The sequence below is a fragment of the Acipenser ruthenus genome, chromosome 21, assembly GCF_902713425.1.
Source record: "Acipenser ruthenus chromosome 21, fAciRut3.2 maternal haplotype, whole genome shotgun sequence".
Taxonomy (NCBI): domain Eukaryota; kingdom Metazoa; phylum Chordata; class Actinopteri; order Acipenseriformes; family Acipenseridae; genus Acipenser; species Acipenser ruthenus.
Genome location: NC_081209.1, coordinates 14,667,550 through 14,694,277, shown reverse-complemented (window position 1 = coordinate 14,694,277; position 26,728 = coordinate 14,667,550). Strand labels below are relative to the sequence as shown.

General features: G+C 42.5%; 1 protein-coding gene across 3 annotated transcripts in view; it reads left to right on the top strand.

The window, feature by feature from the left end:
* The window catches only part of LOC117428129 (enhancer of mRNA-decapping protein 3), a 58,999-nt gene extending 39,055 nt beyond the window's left edge, over positions 1-19,944 (top strand). For all 3 annotated transcript variants that reach the window (XM_058994855.1, XM_034901490.2, XM_034046774.3), the window contains exons 5-7: positions 4,923-5,076; positions 9,650-9,867; positions 13,424-19,944. In XM_058994855.1, the coding sequence (XP_058850838.1) occupies positions 4,923-5,076; positions 9,650-9,867; positions 13,424-13,758 (707 nt within the window). In that variant the 3' untranslated portion in view covers positions 13,759-19,944. The remainder of the gene's footprint in view (positions 1-4,922; positions 5,077-9,649; positions 9,868-13,423) is intronic.
* Positions 19,945-26,728: the final 6,784 nt, after the last annotated feature.

Sequence of the window (26,728 nt, the reverse complement as noted above, 5' to 3'; positions counted from 1 at the left end):
CATGGTTTACAAAGTGACCATGAAAGAAATTATTGTTCTGCATGTGTCACGTAAGATTGATATGGAATATGCCATGACCCAACTGAAAGTATCACATTTATTTTATGAGCTATCCTTTGCCTCTTGACCTGCACAAGGGGTGGAGCAAACCTGAGCCTCGAGTGAGGTGGAAGAGGTCAGGCTAACGAGTGAAAATGAATCCATATTTGCCAGAACCTGTTCCTCGTTCATTGGTTTGGTGTCACTCTCAAATTGACTCGGTTACTCCCCGCTTTTCATTCTGTTTGTACTCTAAGGGTCTCGATCAGGCTTAAGTATTTGAAAGTGAATGATACATTTTTTGCAAACGTTTCACTTTTTGTCCGGTAGTTAAATAAATAAATACTGTACTTCAACTGAAAATACAGTAAAATTAGAACAAAATAGGTAAACAGTTCGTAAGTGTGCGAGTAATGTTTTTCTCATACTGATTTCATTTTGTACCTATGCATTTAGGAGTGCATGTGCTTTTCTTTGTTAATCTACTTTATTAACACAGCTCACAATATTGTATTTATTTGTTTGTTTATTCTTAAATAAAGGCTACATATTTGATCTTTTTGGGAAAAAAACTATATCTACGCAGTCACTGTAGATAAAGTGTTCCAGGGCCATAGCCAGCCATGAGAACTCACCGAGGCATTCATGTATAGTTAGTTAGTGTCTACCTGAAATCACCTAATAATACTCACAATTAAACTATTGCTAGAGTTGTTAACATTTGCATAAATTGGGTCCACTAAACTGCAGTTTACAAGCCACTAACGATTTAGCATTGGAATAATAAGCTGGATTCGCTAAACTGTGGGCTGCCGGAATGTATTCCTTATTAGGCTGATATCTACTTCTTTAGTCAACATTATTACAGTACTTTGCCGCACCTTGTAAAAAAAGTCAATCATCCTTGGTTGTTTGGAAGCCATTCAAACACATTTAACTGGCTATGGTGGTATGAACTGAGCCGTGCAGTGTCGCTGTAGTCTGCAATGACAGGAAACATTTTTGAAGAGCACAGCAGAGGCTATCAGCGGGACTTGGGAATTAATGTGGGACTTGGGAATTAATGTGTGCACACTGGGGATGACATGCATTTTATTTTCCGGCAAAACAACTAAACAACGTGTAAAAGAGCCTAAATAAATAATTGTTACTATGATTTTATCCGAGGCTTGTGCCTCATAGCTGACTATGGGCCTTGGTATTGAAGCCACACGGATATATGGGTTTGTTATCACTGACCTGAACCCAACAGGATGTTGTTGTGTTCTTAACGATTTAGTTCCCGAGAAGAATAGTCGCCGCGGTTGTTATTATTGAGGTGTACTTGCCGCTGTTATTGTTTTCTGTAAAACCTTGATATCCTGTCAGTTAAGAAAAGGCTTCATGCAAAGCTTGTTTTATTAACGTTGCCAGAGACCAGCGCTCATACTGCATTTAAATATTTTCTACAAGTTATTTAAATTCCCAAATTAATAATCAAACCCGGGTAGTAAAAAGAAACCCAGGTCGGGTCATTTAAAACCTCTTTTTATATATGGGGGGGGGGGGGGGGAGAGACCGTGATCATCGTAACCCCCTGCAGGCGAGGCAGGACAAGTCATGCACATGCTTCCGCTTTGTGGAAGTAGTTGTCAGCATATATAATCTTCTATATCTATGGTTGTCAGTAGGTAGATGCAGAGTCTGCATCATAGGATGACGTAGGGCTGTAAGGGTTTAAACGGTAAATGTGGATTAAAAATATTTTCATTTTAAAATTTGTATTATACGTTTAAACACAACTTAACAGTAAAATATATTATCAAATTAGTTTTGCATATTTTCTGCAAAGATATGTTTCTCTTTCTAAGGTTTTCTCCTTTAAGGAAACCTGATCTGTTCTTCCACGTGATCACTCTAAATACGTTGTGCATAAATTAAGGGCAGACCAGCTTGCGTTATTGTGTATCTCCATCGCATTGTCTTTTTTTCCTTACTTTCTGGAAGGGATAAACAACGATAAAGGCTGAATCAGTGAAAATAATTCACTGTTCGAGTGCGTTAAATAAATGCAATCATGGAAAATAAATAGAAACCTTTTTAAGGACTTTAAAGAATTAGACAACATTGCAGACTATTTTTAACGTCTGTATTACAACACAAAAAGTACTCCTCACACAGACTGCTATTACAGCAGTCACTTTGAACAGTACGATCCCAATGTTCACACAGAGCAGATTTATGGTAGTGAAACCATGGGCATAGCAGTAATATAGAATTGATCAAGTTTAAAACCAAAAGTTATGAAACACGCCTATCTGTTTGCTTTGGAGTGCCCCACACTGCACTAAAAAAAAAAATACAACCCGTTTTTAAAGTTAACAATACTATTTTTTCAATACAATTAGATAAAATAATACTTAATCCAATGAAGACGAACACAAACCAAATGGAAAAAGTAGAAGCCTGTAGGTTTGCGGTTTTGTGTTGTTCACCTTGCCTGTGGTGTGCATAACTTCATTTAAAATTAACCTAATTACATTTTTTTTAAACGGTAAAAACGTAAATCAAAAAAAAAATTTGAAATCAGAACAAAATAACACGAATTCCATAGGGTCCTAGTCTTAGTACTTTACAGTATTTCAGTAAAGTGAATAGCCTGTGTGATTTAAGGCACATCACGGCACAGTAAAACACTAACACATTGGAAAAGAAAAACATGGAGCTACTATTTATTTATTTATTTATTTATTTGTTTGTTTGTTTGTTTGTTTGTTTGTTTGTTTGTTTGTTTATAAAAAGAACGTCGAATAAGATGTCTGTTACAAAGTGAGTACACCTTTTTATTTGTACATATTTTATTGTGTGTGTTCAACAGGACATCTGCAATTACAGAACAGCTTTTAGTTATTCAAGCGAGCTGAACCGAGAAGCCGGGAAAGAGGGACGCTGGGAAATGAAGGCTTTATTTTTTCACATGAATGTGCCGATGTGAAGGGGAGGGACGCTGGGAACTAGTATTATCAGACAACGGCTTTGATTTTTAATGAAATAAAATAAAGGTTTTTGGTTCTGGACATGTTTTGTTTCCTGCTAACAATATACAAGTGAATGAAACTAAAAATGTAGTCTTGTCACTGTGTTTTAAGTTTAATTTAAATAGAGTTGTTTTTTAATGTTTTTTCAAAGTTGGATACACACACTTTTTATGGAGCTTCTGGAGAAATGGTACATTGTAAAATCGACTGTTTTTTTCATGCTATTAAAATAGATTACATTTTAGTGCTAATTTACAGTCCTCCTTTATGCTTTTATGTTTGCCATTGTTTGTCTTCAAGTGGATCTATATGGTATGCGCTTTGAATAACAAACCGAGATTTAAAATATGACTTAAAATATTGGAATATTGGGTGGGGGGGCTCCCAGCGAAGCTGTTGCGTCATATTTACAGTGCCTTGCTGAAACAGTATGTGTACAACTTATTGTTAAATGGCTAAAGTTTTTCCAGCGTGGCTAAAAAATGTTGTTACTTTAGCCACAGAGGCAAACTAAATGAAAGTCTGATGGTGTTGGTTGTTACAGAGCTGTGTATCGGGGGCGCATCCACGATCTAGTGTCATCAGTCAACAGGAGGGAATGTGCTAATAAAGTTCAGTGAAGTTCAATCTCGTCTCCGTGTTGCGTACGTTACACGCACCAAATTAAAGAACATGCTGTCACAACCAACCCATTGAAGAGTATTGAGAGCTGAAAAAAGTATTTTAAGCAAACCAATTTCTCACATAAAGGAATAATCAACATTTCACAGGATTATTATTATTTTTTGGCTGTTACGCAAACTGAAAAAAAATCCTCATTTTTCCAGGTAACAACATAACGGCCCGTTACACTCAACAGCGCTGGCTTGAACCCTGCTCAGTGCGCTGCTTATGAGAACCACGAAGATTGTGTCTGAGACATACGAGCTGTTTAGCAAAGCTCGGCTTCAAGGCGGTTCAACGTTGTGTGGTAACCAAGCCTGCTGTAGAGAAGCAGCAGGTCTTGCTCGTGGCAGCAGCAGACAGGGACTCGTTAGGACCTGTGCATGAGTTTACATCCTGACAACTTGAGAGGCGGACCAAGACAGAGAAGTGCACAGTCAACGAGGGGAACAGAACAAAACAATACGCCTAGTACTCCCTACATATATTGATATGACACACAAATCAGGCTGTGATACATTCTAGAACATTCAGTGTTTGTTAGTGCTCTTACCCTGCAGGTGAGAGGAAGGGCCTGCACAGATCCAGCAGCTCCTTCAACACGAGAGCTGGCCTGGGGCTAGGCATGTACTTTTAGCATTTCCTTTTTTTTTTCTTTAAGAATGAAACCTTTCAGTTTGTGTAAACAGCGAGGGAGTTTCGGTGCTGCAGGCATAGCTTACACTCCCTCCTCTGTGTTGGAACAAAGCTCCCAGATCTCAGCGACACCTGTACCAAAGAACAGGGAGAAAACACCTTGCTTTACTTACCCCTGATTGGTACAGTGACAGCTGCTTTAGCAGGGATAGATGGGTGAGTTCTGTTTTTACAACTGCGTTGAGTCCATTCAGAAAAACAGTGGTTACCCAAGTATTTTAAAGCTTTTTTTTGTTTTTTGCATCATAATCACTTATACGAAGTCATCCATGCAAAATAGACCTGGCTTTCATTTTTTTTTTACACTCCACACTGATAAAATACAGAACCAGTCTTGTATGTGTACTTAGATATTACACACTTTATTATGACACAGAGCCTAGAGTTGGTTAAAGCTGAGGGCAGTGGGGCCCAGTGAATGTTGCAGAGACATCCACAGTTGTCTCACCCAAAAGCCCACACTCATGACCCTGGTTGCTCAATGCTTCAACTCTGTGTCCCTTACAGACGCTGGCCTGGTGGTTCCCAGTATCTCCTATGAGCTGCACAAGAAGCTGCTGTGTGTGGCGGAGCGGCACGGGCTCACGCTGGAGCGGAGGCTGGAGATGGCGGGTGTGTGCGCCAGTCAGATGGCTCTGACCCTGCTGGGGGGCCCCAACCGGTAAGATCAGTGAGGGAACTGCTTCACAGAACCTCAGCACTGTTCAAACCACAGTGATGGACACAGTCATCAGAGTGGCATGCAATAGAAGTGGTCTATCTGTTTTTCTCTAAGCTGTTGCTCCCAAGCTTTCTCCTGCCAACTACTTCAGGTGCAACTCGTGCAGCACACATTCTCCATTCGGATCCGTCCCTTCCAATATGCACACCCAATTCTCAGCGTTTTGTATTGCATAGATTCTGATGTTTGGATGCCTCAAAACCCTCAATCAGTGCTTTGTACTCAGGAAATGAATGGCAGCTATTTAACAGAGAACTCAAACTCGGTGTGTTGCCTGTGCTCCTCACTGCTATGGATCTAGGTATTGAATCGCTGAGACCACGGAGCTAGCAAGTATGAGCCCACTATTGTACAGAGCAATAAAACACTCTGCATCAGCACTGGTGTGGGGCTGTTTATTACTAGCTATGGGACAGTTCTTCTCTGTGAAAGACACCCGGGCATTCATTCATTCATTCAGCCCAAGGCAACAATCTTCCAACAGTACATCACCTTGTCACCATGAAGCCTCAATTCAAACCATTTTGCACACTTTAATTAATATTTGTGTTGGGTGGAAATGTAGGGAATAGTCATCCCCCTCAATCTGTTTAAACAGAGGTGGGCATTTACCTAAGAAACAGAACCGATGGCAACAAGAGGCTGAAGCTGTCGTTGAGCTTCTATGAGACCAAGTTAACCATCGGCTACACCTGCAAGCTAACTTTCTTCAGACAACAATCTGGGTCTGCTTCTCAAATACTATAGGTATTATTTTATACATTTATTTTGTGTGGCTAGACTGCTCAGTCTCCATAAGCACTGTGCTGTGCTGTACCAGCCCTGATTTCAGGCTTCATTGCTGTCAGCCCCTAGTTGATAACACACGTTAATCTGAGCACCTTTAATTAAACAACGCCTGGGAACAACAGAGTTAATCAGATTACATTTAAACAATAGTGTCCTGTTGGACAAATGTCGTGCTCTAGTGGAGGAGGGAGTGATAGTGTCTCTGCTCCTTGGGAGCACTGCTTTTTTTTTTTTTTTTTTGTCAGGTTTTATTTAAATACTGACAGGAGATAAAGCAGCCGTTTCTATCCACACAGAGAATAGTTGTTCCCCTCGTTATATCCATAAAGAGAATACTTGTTCTCCAGGTTTTCTAACACACACAAAGAGTTCATTGAATTGCCACTTTCTAGTGTTGATGACGAAGGCTCCTTGGAGCGCTTAAGCCACTCTACTAGCCTGTTTTCAAATGTGACACTTGCTGCAGTGATAACCAAGGCATTCAAGCCATGTTCTTAACTTTCCTTTGCAACACATTGGTGCTTGAGGAAACTGCAGCCATACAGTGCTGTAACTGCATGAAATAAACAAAGCAAGAGCATAACTAAAAGTTCCCTTTCAAGTACGAAATGTAGCCATTACTGTATGGGTGCTTACCTTCGAAACCTGAATAAGATATATCAAAGCTGCTCGACAATATTAAAACAGCCGCTTTATTAGTTGTTACTAATTCTACGTATTTGTGCACTACAGCCTGGTGTTTGTTACGTCCCACTGCGGACTTCCCATGGATCCAGCAACATAAGTTGGCTAACTTTGTCCTCTGCCCCTGGCTGGAGTTATTTTTTTCTCATTTTGGCTTAGGCAGTTTGTATATTTTATGCAATTGTTACAATTGCTGTATTTCTTTGAATTAGTTTTTTTCTGTTTTCAGAGAGACTGAGCGCAGCCCGTCTGCAGCGTGGTGCTGTGAGCACACGTGTAGCGACAGCAGCTGCTGGGCTCAGCAGCACTGTGCAGGACCAAGATAATTGCTTCGGTTGTGGTTGCTTGCAACCTCTCCCACGATACAGTTGGCGACGCCTAATCAGGATACTGATAATCAGGATTTCTGCTTTAAATGGCATATAACTCTGGGAGGCGGCTCTTCCCAATGCTATTTATGTCATTTAATTGGGACGTCACTTTGTTTAATTGGGATACAGTATTTTCAAATGATGAACAGAGATCGCTTTTGAGAGCAGGACAGGTACACGTAACACAGTGCAGTGAGTATGTGATTACACTGTGACTTGCGTAAATTGCATAAACCTTGAAGGCGCTGGAGTCTCCTGTGGTTTCTCAGGCTGCTGTTGCAAAGAAAGTTGGCGTGTCAACATCGCAGGTGTTTAGGAATAAAAAAACAACTATTGATTTAAATTATGTATTTAGCATTTAATCATGTGATTTGATTTTATTATTTTTCTTTTTATTTAGAAACAAAAAAGTGTGACCTAAGGTTGTTTCAAATGCCTCGTTTTAATTTGGACAGCCGCTTATTCGCAATGTGTTTCCTTCTCCCGAGGCGTCCCGATAAAGCGGCACAGACTGTATCTTGTTGCCGTTTTGGTTACAGCTTTAGCATCACCATTACGAAGGCTGTTGGTGCATTCTAACAAGCAGGCTTCTCTCAGTCACCGACCCGGTACCATACCGACCCAGTGCTAAAGTCAACGAACTGACCTGGTGCCGTCCCGGTTCCGACTCCCGGTACCATACCGACCCGGTGCTAAAGTCACCGTACCAGTACTAAAACGACCTGGTGTCATCCCAGTTTTTACCCGGTCCAACATGGCCCGCTACCTATCTGTGTTCACACCACCGGTCCGGTACCAAACCGGTCTTATTTGGGTCTTGACCCGCCCGGTTGTGTCTAAGCAGATTGAGGCAGCACCTGTACATCTGTATACTATACACTACATTGCTTGTTTCTTGCATCATGCCTGGGTTTTATGCCAAGGTGGCACTGACGAAACACAGTTTCATCAAGTTTTGTGCACCTTTGTCTAAGCGCACGCTTGAGAAATCTCTCTCCCAAAGCTCTACAAAGTCCTAGGCATCCATTATTCATGCACAGCGCTCTTCCTCATCACCCTGTGTTATACCCCTTTTACACAGGCGAGTTATGCCGGCTCAGAACCGGTACTGATGTGGCATTTTGGTTTGTGTGAATTGACCATATCATCACAGAGCCATCCTATTTTATGCCGTCTCTGAACCACATCGCGAGGTGGTTCAGAGACGGCACTGAACCGTCTTAACTCCTGTGTGAAATGCTAGGCCGGCATTGAAGCGCTATAGTGGGCGTGGATTGAAAGTCAACATCCCACGTGACACTATACCAGGCATGTTGGCCTGTATACACGCTTTTATTCCACACCCCATGGCTCTGTGCCAAGGGACACCGGTTGATGCACATGGGAAAGTATCCCACACAGGAAACTGTCTTCATGGTCTTTCTCATCTTCCTTTTCCTCTACCTCTTCCTCTTCTTCTGCTTCTCCTTCTGCTTCCACGAGGAAGACGAGTCTCCGTTCCAAGCGGTCGGTGGAATCGGAGCATATGGAAAAGACTGGGCAGCCGTTTCCCCCAAGGAACGGTGCTCACAGAATTACTGAGTGAACGTTCGGCATCGCCTGCCCTGCATGTCCCCTTGGGGCTCAGTGTGCTACAAGCTCAGATTGGCAACAGGAGGACATACTTTCCATCGCTGCCTTTGATAAGGTGGGCGAACAGGAGCTGATGTTCCCGTCCTGAGGACGTGGAGTCAGACAGCACATCCCCTGTGGTTGACAAGACAAAAAGTTGGAGGCAGTCTGAACAATTTGTCTGCTATGGGGCGAGGTCCCATGGTCAAGCCCTGTCTAAGCAGCAGCTGTCTGAGTGGATAGCAGACACGGTCAAGACTGTTTGAGCTAGCCAACTTGCCCCCTCCAGAAAAACTTGGCCCACCAGGGGCATGGCTACTTCGTGGGCTTTATTGCAGGGTGTATCTGTCGCAGACATTTGCAATGCAGCGGTGTAGGCTACTCCCATACCTTTACTAGGTTCTACAGACTTAATGTCGTGGATCCTCAAAACCCTGGTTTTGGAACTAGAGTGTTAAGGGCAGCTTCTCAGTCGACCCTTACAGTACAGACATAGAGGCGAGTTTCTCCCTCAATTTTTTAGCCCTCGCTACTTGTTACTGGGGTTCCGTATTGTAACGCACAAGGCAGCCTCTCTGTTTAGCCTGTAGCATTCTAGTCATTCTGCAATATTGCCCTTGCGACGGCTTTGGTATACTCACCCATACGGTAATGGTTACATTTTGTGCTTGATAGGGAACATTAGGTTATTGTCAGAACCCTGGTTCCCTGAAATATAAATGTAACCATTAACCTTCAAGGTCGCTGCGTCCATGATTGCAGCAGCCTTATGGAAAGGTGCCGTTGAGTTCTGTGACTGCAGTGCTTTTACGTCCTCGGGGACGGGCCGTGACCACGTCTCAGGCTCGTCGAGCAGCTTTGATATATCTTATTCAGGTTTCGGGTCTTTTGAAGGTAATGGTTATATTTCTGTTTCAGGAAACCAGGGTTATGATAATAACTTATCGATCTTCAACACAGCCATAATAATGTTGCTAATAAGGCTTGTATCACACCCATTAAATTGATGTGGCAGATTATGTACTAACCTGTATTAATTTAAATATTCTTTTTTTAAGGCTCACCCCTAAGAATGTGCACCAGCGCCCCACGGTGGCCTTGCTGTGTGGCCCCCATGTGCAGGGCGCTCAGGGCATCAGCTGCGGACGCCACCTCGCCAACCACGAGGTCCATGTCATCCTCTTCCTGCCCAACTTCGTCAAGATGCTGGAGTCCATCACCAACGAGCTAATGCTCTTCAGCAAGACTGGCGGCAAGCAGGTCTCCAGTGTGAAAGGTACTGGGGCAGCATCGGGCAATTAGGCGAAAAGGGTCTTAAGGGGCTTGGTGGCGATTGTAGGCTTAGTTACACATGGTCTCCGAGCGGGGCAGCTTGGGTGATTGAGCATGCCTACTTCCTATAAAGAGGACAAAATAAGGGCATATCTAATATTTGAGTCTGGAAGCTAGATGGGGCTGTGTGTTATAGAGCAGTGTAGACTTGTCCTGTGTGCTCAGACAGTGTTGTTCCTCTGCTCTTTTAACCAGGGAATGGAATCCCTTCACTGGCTGACTGCCGAGTTACGCTGAGTAGTTCCATTTCCCTTTGAGTAACAATGGTGGCTCTTCAAATCCAGTATATCAATTGTGCAGTTTCTGAAAACTGCTTTGTAACATGTAATGCAATATTGCCACCTGCTGGTATAAAAAAAAATATGACTATCAGCCAGAGTTAGAAGCTTGAGTCATGCACCCAGAATCCATTAAGTGTATATTTAAATGACCAGGAGCTGGGACTTTAAACAATCAGACTCCTGAAAATTGGTTCTTTCCCTATAGCTTTGTGCGCTTGGAATTGGAATTGATTAAAAGGGAATGGGAAATGGAGATGGAATTGACCCCAACCCTGTTTGCGATGTTTTGCATGTGCAGAATTTAAAGACTGAAATGGAAAAAATAATATTGAGAATTCATGGAAACTGGAAACGGAGGTAAAAACACTGAAGAACCTACTAACACAGAATCTTGCTAGGAGAAGGGAAATCTGAGAAGAGCGCTAAAAACCAGAAAACAGCCTTTTTCCTTATGGTATATAGGCTGGTGAACTCTTTTTTTATAAAATACTGCATTCTTTTTTGATTATATTTTTGGTTTTTGCTCTCTGTAGTTTAAAATTCACATTCATAAAGCTTATGTCAGCTCTTCCTGCATTGTTCACATGAAAATATGCTGGTTATGAAAATATGATTGGTTATGTGTATGTGTGTGTGTATATATATATATATATATATATATATATATATATATATATATATATATATATATATATATATATATATGTATATGTATATATATATATATGTATATATATATAATATATATATATATATATATATATAAATATAAATATAAATATAAATATAAATCCCAGGGTGGTGTGACACATTTAGCAACATCAATTCAGTTGTCAACAAGAATTGGCAATAGAAATTGCTTTTGTAGACCTATCTGGTGTTAGGTGAAACTCATTCATGCTGTGATGACAAATGCGATCAGCCTGATTGCTAAAATTCCTGGCACCTGGTCATTTCTAACAAACTAGTACATTTAAACAAGGTGAGTTCTGAAAGCCAGGACTGGGTGCTGTATGAGTAACCCTTCAGCCCTACATCTAACTTCCATGTTTGTCATTTAGTTTTCCAGATTGTAGGTCCCTACCCTTCCTCTCTCCCTCCCAAGTACACTGATCCCTCTTTACCACTGGCACATCCAAGCTGCGAGGGCCCCAGGCCCTTACGGTACGGGTGCTTTTCCACTGGCTATTTGTCTATCCGAGCGAGAACCAAACCGTGAAACTCTGGCCGTGCAACACATCTGTATCTGACTCCGAGCTGAGCAGGCCCAGGGGCAGGGTTAATGGTTTTTATCATTACATTCTGTCAGTCAGTACACTTCAGTCAGGAAATCTGATTTAAGACAATGATTACATATGTCATGCAGAGTTTGAAAGAAGCAAGCATGAGAAATCAATAACCTTACCTTTTTTATCGTACGTTGTCTACACCACCCAGGCACTGCCAAGAAAAGGCCGTCCCTCAAAACTCAGCGCTCAAACAAGGAGACTTGTGAGAAAAGCCACAGAGAGGCCAACAATCACTTTGAAGGAGCTACAGACTTCAGTGGCTGGGAGTGGAGTAATGGTGCACCAGTCAACTATATCAAGAGCTCTGCATAACACTGGCCTGTATGGGAGGGTGGCAAGAAAGAAGCTGTTACTCAAAAGGTACCATCTGAAAGTACGTCTGGAGTTTGCCAGAAAGCATAAGAGTGACCCAGCTGCGATGTGGAAAAAGGTTTTGTGGTCAGATAAGACCAAGATAGAGCTTTTTGGCCAAAACTCCAAGCGCTGTGTGTGGCGCAAACCTAACACTGCCCATGCCTCAAGACACACCATCCCTACAGTGAAGTATGGTGGTGGCAGCATCATGCTGTGGGGATGCTTCTCATCAGCAGGGACTGGGCATCTTGTTAAAATTGAAGGAATAATGGATGGAGCAAAATACAGGGAAATACTGCAAGAGGAACCTGCTTCAGTCCGCTAAAAAACTGAAGCTTGGGAGGAAATTCCCCTTTCAGCAGGACAATGATCCCAAGCACAAGGCTTGGGATTTGTTCTTGGCTCAAGAACAAAAAGGTGAATGTCCTACAGTGGCCCAGTCCAAGTCCTGATCTCAATCCCATTGAGAATTTGTGGCACTATTTGAAAATTGCGGTCCACAAGCGTCGTCCAACCAACCTGAACAACCTGGAGCAAATCTGCCAAGAAGAATGGGCCAAAATCACTCCGACACTGTGTGCAAAGCTGGTACATACTTACCCCAAAAGACTTAAAGCTGTTATTGCAGCGAAAGGTGGCTCTACCAAATATTAATGTGTGGGGGTTGAATACTTATGCAAGCAAGGTATTTCAGTTTTTTATTTTTGTTAAAAATATTTCCCAACATAACACCAATGTCACCTTACAATAATTGATTTTGAGTTTCAGTGTTTTAAAATAAAATATCAAACAGAACGAAATTTCAATGTACCATTTGTAATTCAGTAATATGAGGGGTCAGGGGTCTGAATAATTTTGCAAGGCACTGTGTGTGTGTATATATATATATATATATATATATATATATATATATATATATATATATATATATATAAATCAAAGCTGAAGTAATGCAGGAGCGATCCCAGCAGAGTTCACAGCATATTTTCATGTGAACAATGCAGGAAGAGCTGGCGTAAGCTTTATGAATGTGAATTTTAAACTACAGAGAGCAAAAACCAAAAATATAATAAAAAAAGAATGGGGTCTTTTATAAAAAAAAAAGACCGAGTTCACCAGCCTATATACCATTAGGGAAAAGGCTGTTTTCTGGTTTTCAGCGCTCTTCTCAGATTTCCCTTCTCCGAGCAAGATTTTGTGTTAGTAGGCTCTTCAGTGTTGTTACCTCCGTTTCCAGTTTCCATTAATACTCAATATTATTTTTTCCATTTCAGTCTTTAAATTCTGCACATGCAAAACATCGCAAACAGGGTTGGGGTCAATTCCATCTCCATTTCCCATTCCCTTTTAATCAATTCCAATTCCAAGCGCACAAAGCTATAGGGAAAGAACCCATTTTCAGTAGCACGGCTCGGTCTCTGCAGTGGTAAAACATCTAGGCTCCTCCTAAACCCGGCGTGGCTCGGTTCTACAGTGTAAAAGCGATATTATAGCAATGCTACACAGATAAAATATATGTAGGATATTATTTGCCTAACTGTGAGTTCACTGTTTTATTTTTGATTTTCCCCTGTAGATTTGCCAGATAGCCCAGTGGACCTGGTAATAAACTGCCTGGACTGCCACGAGAACGCCTTCCTGCAAGACCAGGCGTGGTATCGGGCAGCCGTGGACTGGGCCAATCAGAACCGTGCTCCAGTGCTGAGCATCGACCCGCCAGTGAGCACACGAGAGCAGGCCGTGGATGCCAAGTGGTCCCTGTGTCTCGGCCTGCCCTTGCCCCTTGCCGAAAGCGCGGGCCGCGTCTACCTCTGTGACATCGGCATCCCTCGCCACATCTTTCAGGAGGTCGGCATCAACTATCACTCCCCCTTTGGCTGCAAGTTCAGCATCCCCTTACACTCCGCCTAGCACCGTCCTGGCCTTCCCCAGCCCTCTGCTTTCCAACGGGACAGCGGCCAGATTAATAAACGGCCTTCAAAACAACCAGAAAGAAAGAGGTTGCAAGTTTGTCTCCAGCATTGAAACTGTCTCCATGGTCTCTGCCATGCTCAGATGGAGATTAAGCAAAGGGTTTTATTGGAGCCGTTCTCTCGAGATTCTAGCCCTGTTAATGTGTGCCGTCAAATGGAGCAAGGATGAAAAGGAATTGCATTTATAGAAAGACTATTAAGCTGTTTACAGAGCATTAATGCAGCAAACACTAGTTACAGTTGTTACTGTTGTGAAGGCATGACTGAGGCAGGTGATTAGAAAGGACTACTTGCTGCACTCAAGTTTAAATGGGGACTTATATATATATATATATATATATATATATATATATATTTTTTGTTAGTCTGAAAGTGAAATGATGCTATGGAGAGGTGAGGGAAGACGTTGGAACTTGAATAGGCTGAAAAACAAATAGCAAAAGTATTGTTTCAGTGCACTGGAAGCTGTATTCCATCTACCCTACACAGCGTTGGAGTCTTCAACAGGCATGGTTGTTGCTCAGTGAATTCATGTAGGAATGTTTTCCCCCAGCCCTGGCACTGGTTCACTGATTCTGACATGGCATATTTGCTATATAGGTACTATGAAATATTTTAGTCAGAACAAGAAGCCTAAACAGCAAAGAATAGGATCACTTTCAATCACTGCAATCTCTGAATCGAGTGTGCTGTGACACTGGGCAGTGTTATAAGTGAGTGTGCTGTGACCCTGGGCAGTGTTTATAAGCGAGTGTGCTGTGACACTGGGCAGTGTTATAAGTGAGTGTGCTGTGACCCTGGGCAGTGTTATAAACGAGTGTGCTGTGACCCTGGGCAGTGTTATAAGCGAGTGTACTGTGACCTGCTAGGCTTCAATGCGCTGCTCAGATGTTCTTCTGATTCTTGACACCCACATTACTTCAGAATATGGGGAGCGAGGGAGAGACACTGGCCTGCTGAAGGGTTCTTGACATTGCTGTTTATAGCTCTCCCTGTTGGACAGGAAAATTTCATGGTACCTTTTATAAGCAAAACAGATCATTTTCTGCCTTCTTTAGGAACTAGCCCTGAGAGGTTTAAAAATCCTCAATTCCCTCTGATACAGACTGACTTGCGTTTGTGTGATATGTAAGAGCACTGATGACAGGCTTTTTTTTGTGCTGACTTGTGGTATCGTGGCACATAGATCATATTAATCTTTCAAGTGCTGCTGTTTGTAGAGTCCCTGTATTTTTTTTTCTTCCATACCCAGATTAATACTGTGGAATGTACAGTGATTCCCTAATACAATTTGTTTCATCTCTACAAAGCACATATTGATGTAAGGATAGTGCAGTATGAAGGATTGTGCAGAATTAATTCAATCAGTGTCAGGCATAACACATGCTGCCAAAGCTCAATTTAATAAACATAATTCAAAGCAATAAAAGCAAAGATATGTTCTCCTGCATAGTAAAAATCGCCATTCTAAGATATCTCTTCATTACGTTGCTGGTACACATTTTTAATGCTAATGGAAACAAAATGACAATTATTACCAATTGAAGATAATGATATGAACCAGTGCCAATTGAGAATGAGGGACCAGAGCACTTGACTGGGCTTATTGTACCAAGTGTCTGTTAGGAAGTACATCCAGCACTCTCTTTGATATGGAATGTCCTTAAAATAAACTTTAAGGCGCTACTGCAGTGGTTCCAAGAAATTCAATGTATTTAACATAATCCATAGTTTTTATATTTGTATTCCCTTACTCGTGTCATAAACCATGATCCCTGAAGGATGGTGCTATGATTGGAATGGGTTGTGTGTTTTGGGAACATGAACTCAATAGATAAGACTAACCCTCTTTCCAGAGTGAAAATCGAGAAATCTGCTGGGTTTTGTTCCACAGATTTATGACCCTTGATCTGTGATAAAAAATATCAAAACAAACGATTGTAGAGATCCAGACAAAACAGGATGGAGCAAAGGTAGAATAAAGTGTTTCATGTAAACGCTGGCGGGTGTTCTGGGACCCTTCAACTTATAACTACTGCCTGCCTGCTAAATTCCACCTGGGTCACCTATTTCATCACCGTAATGGCTGTCTTTAATCAACTGGCTTGAGCCTTAACTTAGTGAAGAGTATCTTACTGGCAGAACCTACACATCTTTCTAAAATAACTTGAGACAATTTATTATACATAGCTCAGTAGCAGGGTATCTGAGCTCCAACACATCTAATACAGTGAACAGTGCACTGGGATCTAAGATCAATCACATTCGGTACTTAGTCACAGACCTCTGTTTTAAGGGACATGCGCTTCCAATATGCAGGCATTAGGGCACTGTGCTGTTCTATTATGACACTTCAAGGGAAAACTTTCAAGAAACAAAGTAGACAAACGTTTCAGCTAATGCCTTCATCTGTGTCTAGGGATCTATTTCCGCTAATGCCTTCATCAATGTCTTGGGATCTATTTCAACTAATGCCTTCATCAATGTCTAGGGATCCATTTATATTTCTGAGGAACAGATCTTGCAGTACCGTAGGTAATTATTACATAATTTCAAACATTCAGTAATAATTTATATGGTACTACATCTAAGGCATCTGCTGTATGGACTAAATGAATGTGTGAAAAAGTCATTGAAGGAGAGCAGTCTCCATTATGTTTCAACACCCTAACGAATGTTAGCCTCGTCTCTTCAGGTATGGGCTCTGGTCTTATTGAAAGGTAGTCACGTTTATTTGTGTAGGGAACAAACAGCAGTGTTGAAGATCCAGTGAATATGTTTGCATTCCATATCTAATGGTGCATGGTGGCGTGCTTGTGCAAAAAAGGGCAAGGATACAGAAGTAATAAGGGGTTTACTTGAAGGATCTTTCCATAATCTGTGTTGAAACAGATGATATTTATCAATAGGACATACTGGGGATGTGTTTAAATTGGAACTGTTAAGTGCCAGATATAAATTAGTGTGTTTTATAAGACAAAAGCACTTCATGACTGCAAAAGCATAACTGCACCTGTCATCATTGCCTTTTGGCAGTGTTGTCCGATGCACACATTCACGCACAATGGACCACAAAGCTACTGGGATAGCCTCTCCATCACAGTATAAAACATGAAACTAATGGAGATCCCCAAACTATTTTAAAAGCAGCCTGTAAAGTGGACTTTCCTGGGATTGGTCTTTTTTTTTTTTTGCTTTTGAAAAAGGGACACACACAGACAATCCAAGTGGCCATCCACTGGGACTGCACTGGCCCATCAGTTTCTTCAGCCCCCAGTGTCACAGCAAAGGAACGGGTGAGAGGGCAGCCCTGCAGTTGAACTTTCTGTGTTGTGCCCTGCTGATTGCCTTTGGACAGTGTTACAGGGCCTGCAAGGTCCCAATCAGACAGGGCACTGAGAGACTGAGCCTACATTTCCATCTCCACCACAGAACTGGCTGGGAAGTACATCAAATCTTTTTCCACTATACAATTGCCTGTTTATCTACATGGTCCATGCTTTCTTCTTTTCGAATTGGATTGACGGTTCCAATTCAGACCAGTTTTTGATTTTGTACTTATGATACTGATGGATCAAACAGGATTTCAGATGTCTTTCAAATCAGTCCAGATGGCAGATTAAAATGTAGCATGAAAAGCCTGATTAGGTTGTCTTTGGGCTTGGCGGATTGTGAACTGTATGTTACTGCGGTCATGATTCAGTAATGTCAGTACACGCCAAAAAAACGCCTTTTATTCCACAGTGGATTCAAATGTATTATTTCAGGGGCCAGTGCTGATATCCGCATCCCCCTACAGAGGTTTAAAAATGAAACTGCATCCAGACCATTTCCATTACATAGGAGGTAGTGCTCATGGGACAAATCTGGATTTTTTTCATGAACGTTCAATTTAAGGCCGACAGTGGTCATGTCACTGTTTATCAAGTGACTACATCTGCATTTTGTTATTGTATTCTGTTTGAAGAAAAACAAATTTCAAAGATAATTTAGTAGGTTCAGTTGTACTGAGATTTTCCAGCTACTACTGTTGGCGTGCATAGGGTTAAAAAATAGGATTGTTTTTGTTTTTCACAGATCCAGTGTTTGTCCCAGCACCGATATGAGGAGTCTTAAGGTCTGTGAAGAACTCCTCTGATACACTCCGTTCATGTTGCTGGCTGAGGGCAAGAACAGCGTAACTAGTTCACATTTGTTTATATTAAAATGAAATATTCAGATCTCAAGTATTGGGTTTGTTACCTGCTGCGCTGTTGCACTTAGCCAGCTACGTTAGCTTTGTTATTTTGTGTGTTCATTGTCCTGTTTGGCACAGTTGGGCAGCTCTGTTGTGCAGTGTCGTCTAAAGGTTTCTGTTACTGTGCTCGTATTGGATGCAGAACGCAATGAGCGCCCCTCCCTGATAGCTCAAAGAGCTTTCCCTTGCTTGTTCTGCTTTGTGGAGAACAAGTTGCTTCCCCGGTGGGAGCCTGGGCACTTTTGAGGAAGTCGGAGGCCCTCCACTGTGGTGAGAGGCAAGTTAATCAGGGTTTGGATGCCAGACACATGCGAAAATGGGGATTTCCTTTTGATATTCTCTTCAATGAAAATAGTATTTGTAATATTTCTTTACTGAATACAAAAAAGATTAATTGGAATAAGGTATACAGTGGACCCTAAAGCTTTAATCATGTTTTTCCAAAATGTGTGATTAATTAAAGGATACGTTGGTTTCAGTGATGTATCAGATTTTTGGGGCAAGGCCCTGAGTCCGCAAGTTTGCACCCTACTGAACCAGTGGACAGACTTGCGTAGAAGTGCTTGAATAAGGCAGTTAAAAGTTCTATGTAATGAGATGTCTGGCAGCTCCAGTACTCCCTGACACTTGTGGATTTTAATGTCATATTCTTAATGTATTTACTTCAACACAAGTACTTGATTATAAATTACTGGACCTTACCAACCCTGTCAGATGTACAGTTTAAATGTTGCAGAACTGTGCTGTGATTTTGTCCTTAACCCTTTGCAGTCCATTTATTAATTGCGCGTCAGGCACGCCAGGTCTAATTAATTTTCACACACGCAGTTAATTTTAGACGCGCTGTTTAAAAGTATTTTTTTCACAGTCAAACAGGTTTAAATGGCCCTGCATATCAACAAAGCACTCACTAGGCATCTCCAGCCCCGCCCCACCCTTTCGTTTGCTATAGCGTTCGCCTATGTAAGAAATAAATAATAATAATAATAATAATAGTCGTACATACCGATCGATCATCTCCGGATCACTCGTTTTATCACCAAACTCCTCAATAATGCGATCCAAGTCATTATTTTATTACTATAACATCTCAAAAAAGCTCTGCAAATGTCTGTGTTTTCTGTGCACTGATTCAGTCAGCCAACTTGTTTACTTCAGACCGCCCCCGTTATCTGATACCTGATACCATGTATGACTATTCATGAGATACGCCTTTTTTTTTTTTTGTTTGTTTTTTTCGACTTGTCTCGGCTCCTGTCGCTCCCACTCGGCAATTGAATGGTTTTCTTGGCTTTTTCCAGCGAAAAAACGACTAGACACCCGTTTATTGCGTTGCTATAATGATGTCGGACCCAGTCCGACAAAGGACCTGTGAGGAATAATAGCAATGTCGGACCCAGTCCGACAATGGACCGCAAAGGGTTAAATGTCATCCCAGTGTATACCACTACACATCACTTTCACAAAGAAGGCAAGGTCCAGTATTTTGAACTATCAGTGCTTCAACAGCATGGAGAATGTATTTTCTCAACAGTATGATATGGCAGTGTCTAATGGGCAGTGTTCAGGATAGTGAAACCTAGGACTGGTTGAGACTACTGTTGGTGCCTTTTACAAGTTTAGAACGATTTCATGAATACCACATTCCTTTTAACAAATCAAATCATACTTGGGTGGAAAAAAAACATTGCAATCCCAGAGGTCCAATAACTCCCTAATTATCCAGCTCACTCAGCTCCTTAATACTGCCCCACATTATATTATGCACACGATATTTCCACCCCCAGTAAACGCTGGCCTTCAGAGCGGAATGCCAACCCTATACTGTATACCTCTAAAATTGTTTTCTTTTTACGTCAAAGTGCTTGGAATAAAACTTTGATGGCCTTTTATGTCCATGTATTCTGCCTTGTACACGTTGGGTGTATTTATAAAGTACACCGTGTAACAATTTATTTTTTTTTTGGTTCCTGGGTAGTAAGTGTTATTTCCTAATTGCTTATGCCTCAAAAGTATAGAAAATGGCTATTATTCCCCACAAACTTTGCTTTTGTGACCAGGACAGTGATATTTTGACATTTACCTATTTTCCAGAACATTCCAGCTAGATTCAGTGCTGAGTAAACTTGGAGTAACTTCTAGAACTTTCCAGTAATATAAATAGTAGTATAAATACAGGGACCTTAAGCCCACCAGTTCAGTTTAGTTCCAGCTGCCTAAGTGGATACATATCTGCATTTTTCTGAGATGGCATCAAGGTCATAGGAGACTTCAAAATGGTGGCATTCCTGATGGGTCTCCAAGGCGGTTTTACCAAGTTTCCCTGCTATCTTTGCCTTTGGGACAGCAGGGACACCAAGGCGCACTACCACAGGCGGGACTGGCCACAGCGGACCGAGTTCTCTGTGGGGAGGAACAACGTCAAGTGGGAGCCACTGGTGGACCCCCGGAAGGTGCTGATGCCACCACTGCACATCAAATTGGGCCTTATGAAACAATTTGTCAGCTCTAGATAAGGAGTCGGCAGCCTTCAAGACTTCTTCCCTAAGCTGTCTGAGGCAAAGGTCAAAGCCGGTGTCTTCGTCGGACCACAGATAAGGAAGATCCTGGAGTGCAATGAATTCCCCAAGAAGCTCACTAGTAAGGAGAAAGCGGCTTGGAACAGCTTTGTCGCAGTGGTTCGGGGCTTCCTGGGCAATCACAGGGCCGAAAACTATGTGGAGCTGGTTGAGACTGGTGAAGAACTACAGCACAATGGGCTGTAGGATGTCCCTCAAAGTCCATATCCTTGATGCTCATCTTGATAAATTCAAGGAGAACATGGGAGCGTACTCTGAGGAGCAAGGCGAGCGCTTCCACCAGGATATACTGGACTTTGAACACCGCTACCAAGGACAGTATAACGAGAACATGATGGGAGACTACATTTGGGGGCTGATTCGTGAAAGTGATTTACAGTATAATCGAAATCTCGAAAAACTACTCGCTTCTAAATCTTTTGTAGTCATTTTTGTATTACTTTAGTATAAATACATGTTAATTTGGATTCATATGTTGTTTTTTTCTGACTTTATGTGAACGAAAAGACAAATTCGCCCGTTTTCTCATTGGAAATAGGTAAATTTCAAAATATCACTGCCCTGGTCACAAAAGCAATGTTTGTGGGGAATAATAGCCATTTTCTATACTTTTGAGGCATAAGCAATTAGGAAATAACACTTACTACCCAGGAACAAAAATTGTGTTACATAGTGGTATCATCCACCTGCTGGAGGAAAAAAAAAAAGCCAGAAACCCCAAAATGAAAATGAACTACAGTTTTGCTTTTTGGTCAGTAACTATGTGGCTTCCATAACCATACCTGATTTAGCCCTTTGCAGTCCATTTATTAATTGCGCGTCAGGCACGTCAGGTCTAATTTATTTTCACACGTGCAGTTAATTTTAGACGCGCTGTTTAAATATTTTTTTTTCACAGTCAAACGGGTTTAAATGGCCCTGCATATCAACAAAGCACTCACCTAGGCATCTCCAGCCCCGCCCCACCCTTTTGTTCGCTATAGCTTTCACCTATGTAAGAAATAAATAATAAAAATAATAGTCGTACATACCGATCAATCATCTCCTGATCACTCGTTTTATCACCAAACTCCTCAATAATGCGATCCAAGTCATTATTTTATTACTATAACATCTGAAAAAAGCTCTGCAAATGTCCATGATAGTCTCTGTGCACTGACCACATAGACTATCATACCACAGCCATGTATGACTAATCATGAGATATGCCTTCCCCCCCCCCCCACAATGACACGGCACGACCTGACACGACACGATGACCTGACACAATGACACGGCACGACCTGACACAGCACGATTGGCCAGACACAATGACACGGCATGACTGACACAGCACGATGACCTGACACAATGATACGGCACGCCCTGGCACGACACAATGACCTGGCACAATGACACGGCACGACCTGACATGACACAATGGCATGACACGATGACCTGACGCAATGACAAGACACGCCCTGACACGACACGATGACCTGACACAATGGCATGACGCGATGACCTGACACAACACAATGACCTGGCACGACACGATGGCCTGACACGGCACACCCTGACATATGTTGACCTGACTCAATGACACAGCACGACACGATGACATGACACAATGACCTGACACAATGACCTGACACAATGACACGGCACGACACGACACGATGACCTGACACGGCACGATTGGCCAGACACAATGACACGGCATGACTGACACAGCACGATGACCTGACACGATGACCTGACACGGCACGATTGGCCAGACACAATGACACGGCATGACTGACACAGCACGATGACCTGACACAATGATACGGCACTCCCTGACACAGCACGCCCTGGCACGACACGATGACGTGACACAATGACACGGCATGCCCTGATACAGTGACACGGCAGGCCCTGGCATGACACAATGACCTGGCACAATGACACGGCACGACCTGACATGACACAATGGCATGACACGATGACCTGACACAATGGCATGACGCGATGACTTGACACAACACAATGACCTGGCACAACACGATGGCCTGACACGGCACGCCCTGACATGTCATGTTGACCTGACACAATGACACAGCACGACCTGACACGACACAATGACCTGACACAATGACACGGCACGACCTGACACGACACGATGACCTGACACAGCACGATTGGCCAGACACAATGACACGGCATGACTGACACAGCACGATGACCTGACACAATGATACGGCACTCCCTGACACGGCACGCCCTGGCACGACACGATGACGTGACACAATGACACGGCATGCCCTGACACGACACGATGACCTTACACAAAGACACGACACGGCATGACATGACCTGACACAATGACACGGCACGCCCTGACATGTCATTGTGACCTGACACGACACGATGACCCGGCACGATGACCTGACACGACACGATGACCTGACACAATGACATGGCATGACAGTGAAACAGTGTAACAAATGGTCTACGTCTACTTGAAGCAATTTTTATCCCCACCGTTAGCAAGACTGTTTGACAGCGAATAATATCAAAGGGTTCTTGGTAAATAAAGACTTCACTGTACACTGCAATATGATGCAAAAAAAGAATTTTCATAGTGTTAACACACATAAACAATATGCAGAACAGCAGTATAACAATATAAACTAATAACTGTTAGGCTAATCCACAACAAAAAACCTCACAAAAACAGTTATATTAATAATGCAGCGAGCAACGCGGTACACACACTTATTGTTTTAACTGCTCTTAGGTATTTTCCCATTACTATTATAAAAATGACATTGATTAGCAAAGTAAATAAAATAAATCCACATATTTTAATCATATAGAACAAAAAAAAAACAGCATAAACTTCAATGTCCCAAATGCGTTTAACAACCCCAAAAAAATAGAAAAACCAAAAAATAAACGGGAGCTCCCCAAAAAGTAAATAGTCAGATCTCACCCGATCCTTAGGGGCAATACACGAAATCCGGAAAAATCCAACAAAAAGGGAGATCAATCGAATAGTTGAGGAAAATCCCAGCTGGTATCTGCAGTTCAATTCCAATGTGTTCCGTCCCAAATCACTTCTGTGTCTAAACACGTTTGCAGCAGCACTAGTTTGTTTCACTAGTTGAATATTTGCTAAAATAGTGTTTACAGCAGTAGACTTATAAAAGAACTTAAACACCAATTTATACTTCAGTATTGACAAAACAACAAACTGTAGTTACCTACAAACCTAAAACACTTTGCTGTGAGCTTTTCCCTACTTAGCTAGCTTACATTCGACCATGCTGCCAAAAAGAGGAAACAGGAAGCCCCCGTGAGAGAGACGTGGAAACTTTTCAAAGGTGGCTCTTAAAGGGGAAATTACACCCCACGTCAAATCTAACATTAGCACTATACAATTAGAAATTACAAGTTTACTCTTTCTAGTTTATTTTTTCAATTTGTACCTGGCCAGGTATACTGTAATTCATTCAGCTACAAGTGGTACATATCTAGCACCACTTTGTGTGGCGAGTGCCACAACAGCACGCCCTGTCACGACATGATGACCTGACACAATGACACGGCATGACCTAACACGACACGATGACCTGACACGACACGGTGACCTGACACGACAAGATGACCTGACACAATGACCTGACACGACCTGACACGACACGACCTGACATGACACAATGACCTGACACAATGACATGGCATGCCCTGGCACGACACGATGACCTGACACGGCACGATGACCTGACACGGCACGATGACCTGACACAATGACACGGCACGACCTGACACGACACAGCACGACCTGACACGACACAATGACCTGACACGATGACCTGACACAATGACCTGACACGACACAATGACCTGACACAGCACGATGACCTGACACAATGACACGGCACGCCCTGACACGACACGATGACCTGACACAATGACCTGACACGGCACAATGACCTGACACCACTACACGACCTGACACGACACGATGACCTGACACAATGACCTGACACAGCACGCCCTGACACGACACGATGACCTGACACAATGACCTGACACGGCACAATGACCTGACACCACTACACGACCTGAAACGACACAATGACCTGATACGACACAATAACCTGACACAGTGACACGGCACGACCTGACACAGCACGATGACCTGACACGACACGATGACCTGACACGACACAATAACCTGACACAGTGACACGGCACGACCTGACACAGCACGATGACCTGACACAATGACACGGCACGACCTGACACGACACGATGACCTGACACAATGACACGGCACGCCCTGACACGACACGCCCTGGCACAACATGATGACCTGACACGACACAATGACCTGACACAATGACACAGCACGCCCTGGCACGACACGAGGACCTGACGCAATGATCTGACAAAATGACACGGCACGCCCTGACATGGCACAATGACATGACACAATGAAATGGCACGCCCTGACATGACACGATGACCTGACACAATGACACGACTCACCCTGGCACGATATTATGATCTGACACAATGACACGGCACGCCCTGACACTACACGATGACCTGACACAATGACACGGCACGCCCTGACACAACACGATGACCTGACACAACACGATGACCTGACACAACACGATGACCTGAGATTATATATATATATATATATATATATATATATATATATATATATATATATATATATATATATATACACACACTACCAGTCAAAAGTTTTAGAACACCTCAATTTTTCCAGTTTTTATTGAAATTTACGCAGTTTAATGTCTCAATGTACTCTGAAATTAAAGCATAGAACAAATAAACAATTGGAGATAAAAAAGAAATCATGGAATCGTTTTGTTTAACAAAATTTAATCTAAATTTGACTCCTCAAAGTAGCCACCTTTTGCAGATATAACAGCCGGACACACTTGTGGCATTCTTTCTACAATGGAAATCAAATATTGTTCGGAAAGTTCTTCCCAACACTGTTGCAGAAGTTCCCACAAATGTGTTGCACTTGTAGGTTGCTTTGCTTTCACCCTTCTGTCCAGTTCATCCCAAACCCAGTTTTGGTTCAGGGTGCCACTCGCTCTGTGCAAGTCGCCGACTCTGGATCCAGCAAAAGAGCCCCAGACCATCACGCTTCCTCCTCCATGTTTGACAGTTGGTGTCACACACCGAGGAACCATCCTTTCGCCTACTCGACGGCGTACAAAAACCCTGCGTGATGAACCGAAGATTTCAAATTTTGATTCATCGGTCTATAAGACCACCTTCCAGTCTTCAGTAGTCCACTGGCGGTTCTTCATGGCCCAGGCAAGCCTCTTTTTCTTATTTTGCCATCTTAGCAATGCCACTCTGCCACTCGACCTGTCAAACCTGCAGCTCGAAGTCTTCTCTTCACAGTTGAAACTGAGACTTGCTTACTTCGACCAGTGTTAAGCTGTGCTTGAAGCTGTTGTCCTGTGAGCCGCCTATCACGCAAGCTGTTGACTCTCAGAAACTTGTCTTCTGATTCTGTTGTGGCTTTGGGTCTGCCAGACCTCTTCCTGTCAGAGTTTCCTCCAGTTTCCAAGTGCCTTTTGATGGTGTAGGAAACTGTACTCACTGACACCTTGGCTTTCTTTGCAATTTCTTTAAAGGAAAGACCTACACTTTTAAAGGTTATAATGGTCGGTATGTCTTCCTTTGTTAATTGCCTTTTTCTCGCCATTATGAGAGCAATATACTACTTCCTGCAGTACAATACTGTCCAAATAATGCTTAAGAGGGTGTAGTAACACAGTCTTTTCAAGGCTTAATTTACTTCCATTGCTGCAGAACAGCTGTAAGTTGTTAACCCATTACTTGTTCCCTGAAAAAGGCCTTTTTGTGTAACTCTGAAATGTACATTATTTTTCAGTTTTTGGTAACCTAAACTTTTTTTTTAACCTCTGGCAGTTTACCGCTTACCTTTGTACCATTTCAGGTTATTCACTGGACTTGAACTGCTTATTTCAATAAAAACTGGAAAAATGGGGGTGTTCTAAAACTTTTGACCGGTAGTGTGTGTATATATGATTTCCATTACACGAGAG